The sequence below is a fragment of the Orycteropus afer genome, unplaced genomic scaffold (genome assembly GCF_000298275.1).
Source record: "Orycteropus afer afer isolate SDZICR_OR568_19922 unplaced genomic scaffold, OryAfe1.0 scaffold00009, whole genome shotgun sequence".
Classification (NCBI taxonomy): Eukaryota; Metazoa; Chordata; class Mammalia; order Tubulidentata; family Orycteropodidae; genus Orycteropus; species Orycteropus afer.
In genome coordinates this window covers 18,872,551-18,883,905 of record NW_006921596.1, presented here as the reverse complement: position 1 = coordinate 18,883,905, position 11,355 = coordinate 18,872,551, and the positions used below count along the sequence as shown (strand labels likewise).

General features: G+C 37.3%; 1 protein-coding gene across 1 annotated transcript in view; it reads right to left on the bottom strand.

Moving 5' to 3' along the window:
• The window catches only part of RSPRY1 (ring finger and SPRY domain containing 1), a 41,915-nt gene that overhangs the window by 25,158 nt on the left and 5,402 nt on the right, over positions 1 to 11,355 (bottom strand). The window contains exons 2-8 of the mRNA XM_007947407.2: positions 8,326 to 8,378; positions 6,945 to 7,057; positions 4,929 to 5,055; positions 4,118 to 4,176; positions 2,431 to 2,497; positions 1,914 to 2,045; positions 857 to 972 (exon numbers count right to left, since the gene is read on the bottom strand). Coding sequence (XP_007945598.1) covers positions 857 to 972; positions 1,914 to 2,045; positions 2,431 to 2,497; positions 4,118 to 4,176; positions 4,929 to 5,055; positions 6,945 to 7,057; positions 8,326 to 8,378 — 667 coding nt within the window. The remainder of the gene's footprint in view (positions 1 to 856; positions 973 to 1,913; positions 2,046 to 2,430; positions 2,498 to 4,117; positions 4,177 to 4,928; positions 5,056 to 6,944; positions 7,058 to 8,325; positions 8,379 to 11,355) is intronic.

Sequence of the window (11,355 nt, the reverse complement as noted above, 5' to 3'; positions counted from 1 at the left end):
CATACCTGGTATGAACCCCACTTGGTCATGATGAATGATTTTCTTGATATGTTGTTGGAGTCTATTGGCTAGGATTTTGTTGAAGATTTTTGCATCCATATTCATGAGGGATATTGGTCTGTAGTTTTCCTTTTGAGTGATGTCTTTTCCTGGTTTTGGTATTAAGGTTATGCTTGCTGGCTTCATTTTTAAGTCCTTACATAGCTTTGCTCTCGTGTTAGAGCTTTTTACAAATGCATAAACATTGCTTTAGCCTGCACTTATAATGCAGGGAGAGAAGGATATTGAAGGCTACAAGATGGGACACCTATTACAATCTAGAAAACTATGTAAGAAATTCTGCAACTATAAGATCAAAGAGATGTCTGCAGCCCTTCTTCAAACAGTTCTTTAATTCTAATATATCTAGTGCCCAACGGTACCTTCCTGGACATAAGCAGCTCTTTCATCCACCTTCACCACAAAATCAGTAGCACTTTCAACATATAGGGAGAAGGGGAAGCCCTAGACTTATTACAGCTGGCTAAGCAGAGATTAAAACAATGAGTGACTCCAAACACTAAGCTTTGTATCTTCAGCTGAATAAAAATAGATTAAAAACAGACATATTTAAACCACACAGTCAATAAATATGATACTGCTTACTATGTATGTGGTACCATGTGGGTTATAAAAGAATAGCTTATTGTCTTGAAATACCTTCTCCCCACCACTTATACCCCTAACCACTTTTTCAGTATGAAATAAACTTCTATCTCTTGTGTAAGAAATTGCCTTTGCTTAGAGCCAGGGCAAGAAAATGAGAGCAAAAAAATGGTTTTGTCCCCCCTGAAAGGGCCACCTGCGGGAGCTTTACCTCTAAGCCATGAGGCGAGATCTTCAGGTACTCGCTGACATCATTGCTATTCAGCATAGCCCTTATATTATTCAAGTCCACTTTCTCATAGGTCAGCTGCCTACCTTCTTTTAAAACTGCAAAAGAAAAAGCAGTCATGTTTCTAAGGTAGGTGTCATAGGTAGCTGTCATCTTAGTCAAGGACATCTTAGTCAAGGAGTTAAATGGCAGAACTGATAGGGGAGATTTATAACCTGGGTTTTGCTGCTACACTACCATATAAAGACTAATCAAGAAAATGCCAGGAAAGGAAGCCCTGCTAGGTTATGCTTCTCTTCCTTACAGTCATTATTTTACATGAAACAAAATCCAAATTGCACTCTGTCAGAATTATTCTTTAACCGCCATTACACAGGCTGTGGACCAAGTTCCTTCCCACATTGCTGGTGTAGGAGCAGGGGGTTACTGTCCACTGTAATAGTGCTTTAGCATATGAATTTAGTTCTACAGCCCTCGGAAAAGTTTGTAATATGGTTTCAGATGTATGGCAAATACTCATAAAGGAATTGGCAAATGATTATAGATGGTATGTTACTGAATAATGAACTAGTGTACAAGACTAAGCCTTAGTGGAATTCAGAAGAAGAGAAAAGGCAGCAAAGACCCTCAGGGTGCAGATAAGACATGAGCTGGGTTTTTAACACTAAAGTTGGGATGGGAGAAGAGTAAAGAAAGGGAATTCCAAGTGAGGGGGAACAGGCTCAGAGGTAAGAATGATCAGGATCTATGTAGGACAGTGATTAGATGGTCTTCATTGGAAAGAGTTGATTAGGCAGTGCCGTATTGATACAGCAGGAACCAGGACGCCAATAAAGGTTTTTGAACAGGCGAGTACTATCATTAAAAGCACTACATCTAATTCTTGTCTGAAAAGTCCCAAGTATACTCTTCTGTAGAATATAGCCAACCTTACTAGTTGAGGAACTTTAAGGAAGGATTCACACTTGCTGTTGATTCTACAAAAGACATGAGTTTGGAAATGGAAACAAACATTTTAAAAAAGGAACAACCCACTCACAGAGATTGTCTAAGCTCCACTGGGCACAGAAGCCAACTTGACGTTTCAGATAATCAGGATCATCAGCCCATGACTCCAATGTGATAAGCCGATTACTAATACTGGATTCAGAGATAGTCAATTTATTTTCACCTGTTAGGAAAGATGTGAACCTTGAATTAACAATGAAAAGAGGAGGAGGATTTGTTGGGCAGCCCAGTGGGGTAAGAAGTCAAGAGAGGTACTTCCTTAAAAGTTTCTAGGAATGACACAACCAAAGAGCTTTCACCGCTTTCACGAACGTGGCAACCTCATTACTACGTTTACAACCATAAGACATGGGTCACCAAATTCTGATTCTTAGGAAAGAAAACCTTTGCCTTTGTCTCTATTTCATCTCATTGGCTTTGAAGCATCTACTCCGACAAAAACTGAATGTATGCATGTTTGATGGGGTTCAACGTGCATAGGATAAGAAATATAGTATTTTTAACCACCAATACAGAAGATCATTAGTGCAAGAAGTAACTATACCTACTTGTCTGTGCAAACTTTTCCAGTGCGATAAGTGCAAATAGCATGACTGTGGGGTGGGACTGTAGCTTCTGAAAGACAACAAAAAATGAAAAGAAAACATCACTGCTCTGCAGAAGCAACAAGTTAGCAACTGCACCTTCTTGCCCAGTATGTGATAGATTCTATTGGAGCAGTCAGAAGTTTCACTCATTTAAGCCCTAGCTTATCCATTTGGCAAATACTGTTAGTAATGAAGAACCAAGATGAAGTCTCTCAATCTTATTTATTTATTTTGGTGAAATCACTGGGTTAGTTTATAGGTAAGGAAATTTCAAAAGTAATTTAACAAAAAGAAATTTGTTCAGTGTACTATAATTTTTTACTTAGTAACATTACAAGTTTGTTAAATAATGCTGTTTTTATTTTCCTTTAAACAAGGCAAATTTAGGATTATAGGTAAAATCACTTTTTGTTCAGAACCCTAACAAAAACCAGTAAGTTCCAAAATTATAAATAATGTGATTAACAACTAATGGCTGAATTTCCAATCCGTTTCCTGAAAAGAACTCTCCAAATGCTGACAGCAGGTGGGAGAGAGCAGCAAGTTGACTCTCATAAACCACCATCCTCCCTGGCTACAAAGTCTGTTCAGCATCCTATTTCTTGCCATATCCAGTCTCAACCCCCTGCCTGACTTTTCAGGCCCTGAATCCCCCCTCACACACACCCCTGGCTACTTAGTCTTATGTCTGTCTATCCCTGAACACTGTCTTCTCTGATCCTATCAATCTCTGCAACACACCAGGAACATGGTCATTTCTCTTTGGGCTTCTGTCCATGGTGTTCCCTGCCCAGAAAGCCATTATTTCCTCCTCGGTGCATGACCAAATCCTAACCTTCTGGTCTGACCCAGCTAAGGTCCCCTCTGCATTAGGAAGTCTCTCCTGACTTTCCCAGCTCTCACCACCCACACCTTCCTCACCTTCTCTCAGAGCTCCTATGGTCCTTAGACTGAAGGAGGCAATTTTGCTCTGGATCACATCCTGTCATAAAAGGGAGACTAATTGTCTTGTCTGGGTAGTTTTGTTCCCTCAATTAACCAGTAAACTTCTTAGTGGCAAAGGAGTATTTTAATGCTTAGCATAGTGTTGTTTTAAGCACACACCATAAAGATTAACACAAAATAATACCTTTCAGATCTTAGTTTTGAAAAAACCCAGTGTTCACTAAAGAGGCCCACAAAAATAGCTTTTAAAAACGCAGAGTAGGCAAGACTACAGCCTAGAAGTGTGAGAAATCTGGAGGTATAATCTTAATAAATCCAAGCTTCACAGACAATATCTTGAATTCCCCAATGCCAAAAGTTTTAAGAGCAGTCAGGGGGTGGGGGAGACAGAAGTAGTGATTTACATATACTGGGAATCTGATAGTCTCCTGACCTGAAATGTCATGTAATTTTGTTTCCACTGCGGAGGTCTCAACTACTATTTGGAATCAGACCAACCCAGCTGTTTTGGCTTGTAATAAATTTTTACTCCACTCTGTCTCTCTCTCTCTCTTTTTTTTTTTAATAGAAGGAAATAAATAAATGCTCAGGAAACATCTGCAAATAAAATTTATTATGGATTCCATTCTCTGTGTCAGTGGCTATGCTGGCAATTTAAGAAAATGTACAATTCTGGATGACTAAGTGTTGATGTCTCACTTACCAGACACTGTAGCAAATATTCCAGTATCCCTGGACTAAGCAAACCTATACTTGCAGGACCTAGATGAACAAAACAAACACTGGCTATAATTAAGTGTGCCATACCATTTTTAACTAATAACAAATCGGTAACACTTTACCTTTTGCCAAGTACTTTCATGCACATTATCTTATTTAACCCTCACCCTCTGAAGCAGGAAATAATACTGTCCTCATTCCACAGCTGAAGGACTGAGCCCACAGAGTGAAATCCCTTACTTGGGGAGCACATGGCAAAGTCTAAACCATCACCCACTTGTTCTGATTTCTAATCCATTGTTTCTTGCACTAATCATGCTGTAACTGACTGACTATTCACTTGTACACTGATGTCATTTCCTAAAATGGGTCATATTCATAAAGATGTTAAATATCTACTTCTCAAGAACTGTTCCAATCTAAAGGTCTTTTTACTTTTTTCCTACTTTGTATCCCTTCATTATTGAACTAATCTTTGTAAAGTAACTGTGTGTGTGTATTTATCTTCCTTTGTTATACTACATTTAGCTTTTCCATTTATTTTTAATTATAAAGCAAATAAGAAAAACATTTTTCTTTTAAATTTCCTTCAGAAAAGTCACAAAACCTAAATTATATAGCATCTACTCTCTGGCTTTTGAGTAATTATTTTTTTCCAGTTAGTTCCTGTCCCTCAATTTTATTTTTAAGATCCTTATTTTGGGTGCAGCAGATTTGATCAATGACCTGCATTACAATCTTCCCCTTAATGCCAACAACTTCAGATCTTCCTTTGTGGAGCTTCCCAGAGTTACCTGCTAGTTTTTCAGCCAAGCAGCCTAGGACTGCAGATGTGTTCCTGTGTTTGGCAGGATGGCCTGAGTCCTGGCAAGCTACTTCTCCATTTAAATTAAGAATTTCAGTCAATTTCTGGAGTGCATCCTAAAAACAAGAATGCACAGGTGGATTTGATATATACACTATTCCATTCTGTTCCAAGATAATTCTTTGAAACCTAAGTTTTGTTTACCAGGTGTTAAACAAACTCAGAACAATCATACAAAAATGATAACAATGTACTAACAATATACTCAATTATATCACCACTGATGGGAAATAGAATTTGATCAACCTGAAAGTTACCTGACCTGATAGATCCTATTTCATTCCAAAATGTACCAGGTGCACAAAAATAGCAAAAAAAAAAAAAAAAAAGAGGAGCTGCTGAGGTTGCTTATGTACAAGCAAATACCTCATGGGATTTGGTTCCTTGGTTTGGAGGTTTAGGGTCACTCATGGTTTCATGGAACATTCAAGCTAACTTGGTTAAGTAACATGTTTAGTGCTTCTATTCTACCTCCTGGTTGTATAGTGCCTGGGGTCCTAAAAGCTTGTAAGTGGCCATCTGAGGCACAGTTGGTCTCTATTCACCTGGAGCAAGAGGAAGAAGGAGAGTCAGGAATAGAAGGAGGATAGCTGCCACCATGAACAACGGACTTCTTTGCCATGAGACCAGAACCGCATGATGTTTGGCTACCATTATGGAACATTTTGATCAAAGATTCCATAGAAGAATCCTGATCAAAAGAGAGGAAATGCAGAACAGAATTTCAAATTCGCTTAGACTCTAGATTTTCTATAACCATGAAAGGTGGATGAACCTCTGAAATTATTGCCCTGAGATTATCTTTAAACTTTAAACTAAAAATATTCCCTGAAGTTTTCTTAAAACCAAATAATAGTGTAGCTTAACTAGTAGAAAAAGGTCAGCCTTAAGCATTATGCTCTTTTAAGAACTATCTATGTGAATTCGAAGAGGCAACCTGAAAGATTAGATAGGAACCTTAGGGGCAGGGAGTAAGGGAGTAAGGGAGGAACAATTCAGAAAAGGAGGGTGAGAATGTTTACGTAATCGATGTCACTAAATTGTACATGCAGACACTGCTGAATTGGTGTATGTTTTTCTAGGCATATTCTCAACCACAATAAAACAAATAAAATTTAGGGAAAAAAAAGTACCAGTTGTATCAAATATATGCTATATTATTAAGTCATTAAACGGACTAAACCCACCTACATGCTATTAATGACTGCTAATATTAGGGCCTAGTGACATTAAGTTACTTTGTAAAAATTTTTTTACCAAGCAAAAACAAATCCCACTAAAATTTTAGAAGAAAATAAAATAGAAACCTCTTATTAGCCCAGGCAAAGGTCACTTCCATCAATGACTAGGCCAAAGACTTTTCCCTTTTACCCATAAAGTTGTTTTCCACCCTAGGTCCAAATGTCTGAGGCTTAAACAGAAATGGGGGATGCCAGAATCCAAATTAAAAAACAACAACAAAAGGATTCAGTACAACATAAGGACTAAGGCAATGAAAATTTGAAACTTTCACTTCATAAAGGACAACAAAGGTTACAGCAATCCTTAATATGTTTGAGTAAGACATAATAATGGTTCAAAATAATGGTTTTTCTTTCAAATAGAAAAAGTTTAAACAACTTTTGATATGAGGAAATTGCTTAGAGAAAAATAAGGAAATCAACTCAGCAGCTGAACATTCTCTTCCAGTTTCTGAACAAAGATTGCCATTGCATATACACACGCTTCCATTTTTAATATTTTTTTCAATTTTACACTAAAAAGCAATAGTAAGCAATTTATAGAAGGAGGAGGTAGTACTTCATTCGTAATAAAAGACAAATTTAAAATGACATTAATATTGAATAAGGCAAATAAAGATGCAGTACATCAAATGTTTTTTGTGACCATTCATCCTAGGTTTAAACATAGATGATAGTTTCATAAAAATTAAGTGTTAACTTACCTTAGTGGGCAATGGACATTCATCTAGTAACAATGTTATAACAGCTGGTCCCAAGGGATCTTCCAATGGAATAACTCTAATTAAAGACTGGACAACATCTAACCATCCTTCATCTATAAGCAAATCAAGATCATGTTAGAGCCACAATTTTTAAAATTTGAAAATATTTAATAATTTACAAGGTCATGCAAGATGATATCACATTAAAATCAAAACACTTTTGGCCCTCATCCTATACCTGTTAAAACCCACAATCAAATACACTGCTGTCTAGTTGGCTCTGACTCATAGTGACTCTATAGCACAGAGCAGAACTGTCCCATTAGGTCTCCAAGGCTGTAATCTTCATGCAGTGTTTCATTCTATTATACTATGAGTTGCTATGAGTCGGAGCTGACTCAACAGCACCTAACAACAACAATAATCTTTATGGAAGCAGAGTGACTCTTCTTTCCCCCCCAGAGTGGCTGGTGGGTTCAAATTGCCATCCTTTTGGTTAGTAGCCAAGTGTTTAACTATTGCACCACCAAGGCTCTTTCCTGTAGCTGTCAAGTAGCTAATAGTTAGCATGGACATGATTCCCAATTGTAGTCATCATGGTGGAGTAATCAAAGAACTCTAATTTACAGGAGTCTGGTGACTCTTGGGATCTTTATTTGGAGAAAGTTCAAGCTATGGTCTCAGTTCTCAAGTTATGATTAAAGTAGTTTTAAGCACCTAATTTGTTCCATAGGAATTAAGTGGGAAGACTAAATATACTAAGCAGTTGGCTTTGTTTTCAGAATGATGCTTAGGAAATTGAAGAACAAAAAATTATCCTGCCTATTCTGGAACAGTTATGGTCAAAGATGTCAACTAAAAAATTAAAATAACATTTCAATAAGTTCAAGTGAGATAAAACCATCACTGAGAGGTACTGCTATACCGAGGACTTTTTCTTTATCTTGTGTCCTAAGTATCTGGGATCTTTTGGTCACTGTGTGAAACACTGCCAGATACTCATTACAAGGGTAAAGGACCCTGAAGAAGGATGCTCCATAAACAAAATCTAGATCTACGTGGTTCCCCTGGATGCAAAGAAAACTCTGTCGGACTGTCTCAAGTAAAATGAGACACTGAAAAGTCACAAAGATCTCAAGTCCAACTAGGTTTCTAGGTTTACCCACTGGCAGAAAAGACGGGAAAGATGGCAAAATAGCCATTTAAGTTTTCTTAAGAAAACTTCTAGCCCAAACCACATTATTTCAAAATATGAAACCAGTAATGCCATATTCCTCAAGAGTAAGTATTCCCTTTCATCTGAAAAAACAAACTAAAAAAAGATGGTAGCATTTCTTCATAGTCATTAATCCACAAGGAAATATTAAAACTTTAAAAATACCTGTTTCTGCCATTTCGTGCAATGTAATCATTGAGTAGGGAGGTTCCTGGTCACTGAAAAACAAACATTCAAGACATCAAACTTGAGGAAATAACAAATGGCAATTCCAAATAAAACTTTAAACTGGAAGCATGGAAGTAAAAATGTGAAGTGGGTAAATGAACATGAAGGATTTGAGGAAGGGATGGAAGAGATGTACAAGAACTATAACCTTTAAGGACAAACGCACACCAGGTGTGCTCATTTTCCAAGGTCACTCTCTGTGAAAGCCCGAAATGTAATGGGCAGATGGTAACACAGAAGGACTGCCATGTGGCCTGAGTACAAAGCACAGGACTAAAGCTAGAGAACAAGTCTACTCTCAGCTTCATCAGATGAGGTATTACAGGAAAGTCAATGTCATCTTCCTCATACTTATTCTAAAGAAATGCCAGGAAGAGAGATAATTCCAACTGGAGACTTACAGAACAACAAGGACCTTGTAAATAATTTCAGTTTTGAATTTTCTTCCGGGAAATACAAGCACACCTTGGACATATTGCGGGTTTGGTTGCAGACCACCAAAATAAAGTGAATTCATAATAAAGCAAGTCACATGAATTTTTTTGTTTCCTAGTGCATATTAAAGTTATACTTATACTATATTAGAGTCTATTAAGTATGCAAGAGCATTATGAAAAAGTTTGAAATACTGTGAGAATTACCAAAATGTGACACAGAGACACGAAGCAAGCACATGCTGTTGGAAAAATGGCACTGACGGACTTTCTCGACACAGGGTTGCCACAAACCTTCTATTTGTAAAAAATGCTGTGAGGCAAATAAAATGAAGCACAATAAAACAAGGTATATCTGTATTCCTACATGTTTAAACTTCCTTAAAATGGTGCCAGATGAAAGTAACCAGACTTAACTGACGAACTATTTAATATTCTTGACACTGCTCTAAAAGGGCACTGCATATCTTAATTTAGTAGGTTTCAAATGAAATCCAAGGAGTTGCTTTAGGGGAACTTCAATAATGAAATATTTACCACCAACCAATGATATACGTTATTGCTTAGGGAATATGCCCTCCGCATATTTGTTTACATATTGTGCCTCTCTACTTTACTATTAAAATGAAACAAAACCCAACGACTCTTGTTTTTAATCATTTAATTCTCAGAATAACCTTACGATATGGCAGTTACTGTGTTCATTTCAGGTACTCACTGGGTGCTGTCTGATATCTCCTATACCCTTTCACAATAAGGGAAAGTTACTATTTAAAATAATTGTTTTAAACAACATACCTGACTGATGAAAACATTTCTGGAGAACAATTTGGCAATAATGAATGAAATTAAGTATGCACATGTCCACAAAACTTGCAAATGCCAGAGAAACTTTCACACAGGTCCATAAAGAGACATATATGAGGCTGTTCATGGTAGTGTTATTTGTAGGAACAAAATTTTGGATGCAACCTAAATGACTATCACCAGATGAAAGAATAACAAAAATAGTACATTCAAGTATACAAATGAATCCTCTAGTCATCAGAAGCAGTGCTGTCAATTTATACACAGTAATATAAATCTCAAACACAATGTTGAGAGAAGGTAAAAACTGATCAACTATATCACTTATGTAAATTTTCAAAAACACATACAATGCACTATATATATTCTTCCTATACAGACATAAACAAACATAAGGCAGGCAGATTGGAAGAACATACCTTAAATTCACCTACTGATTTGGAGGTGGGTGGTAGGGAGAAGAAAAGGATTAGAGAAAAAGTGAAAAATAATATGACAAAGGGTCACCAACCAATAAGAAATGTGAGCACCTACATTCTGTACAGAGGTTCTTAAAGTACACACACTCTTACACTCAAAGAATAAAATAAACTCATTTGCAGAAAAGAAAGACAGAGAGGAACTTTCTGGTGGGAGGCAGAAGTTAAAGCTATAGGATTACTGGGCTTGGGGTCAGGAACTGGACAGAAGTGCCTAGCAGTTTTATGCCCTCTGGGTAAAGGGGATTGAAACACCTGAGCAGGGGAAGGAGCCATACTCATTAAGTGAAGCTGGGCAGGCTTCTCCTGATAGTAAAGGAACCAGAAAAAAAAAAAGATATGAATGATAATCTGAGCTAAAATGGCATAAAACTACAAGTTTGGAGTGAAAGAGAAAGGCAGAGAAAACTATACAATAAGACCTAGACTTCTCATAGTGGGATGGGAAACCAGAGCTATCAATTTTAGGTTCAGTCATGAACTGAGGGTCCTTGGGACCCAGATGGAAACAACTAAAAAAAATAATAGATAGGAAGAGATGTGCATAGGGAGGGAGGGAAAACGAGAGGGTGAGAAGGGAAGGCAGAGAGCGATAACATGAGCGTATATTCAAGCGAGAGAAAAAACTTCCAACAGGAGTCTGGAAATTACAGTTCCAGAGCACATGAGGATAACTGACATTAAGAAAAGCCTGAAGATAAAATCACTACCAGAAATCTGCAAGTAATAGAATTTCCAAGTGTTTAAAGAACTGTGGTTAATTTTCATAATTTGTGGTATTTAAGCTCTCTACAGTTTCAGTGAACACTGAATTAGAGAACACTGAAGCATAGCTCCTAGGGAAAATTCAGGGTTAGGGTCTTGTGAGCCCCTGGTCACAATATTTTCATCTGATCAATACATAACCTTGTTTTGTATGTGTTTCTGTTTAGACACCTTATTTAATATACATTATTGAGTCATTAACATTGAACTTACAGCCAACAGCACCATAACTCTTGTCTTGAAGGAAGTTCAACATGCATATTTGCTCTGTCAGGCACATCAAAGTCTCCTTGTCCTTAAAGGAACACTAGACAGCACTTCAGCACTCTGTTTGGGGGCCATTTTAAACAGTGAAATCACCAACAAAAGCCACAAAAATTTAAAAAGTGAGGCACTAAACACTCTGAAAAGGCCACCTGCTTATAGCATGGGAGCTGAAACAAGAAGGCAGAGCCTCACCTTACGCAACCTCAGCTGGAAAC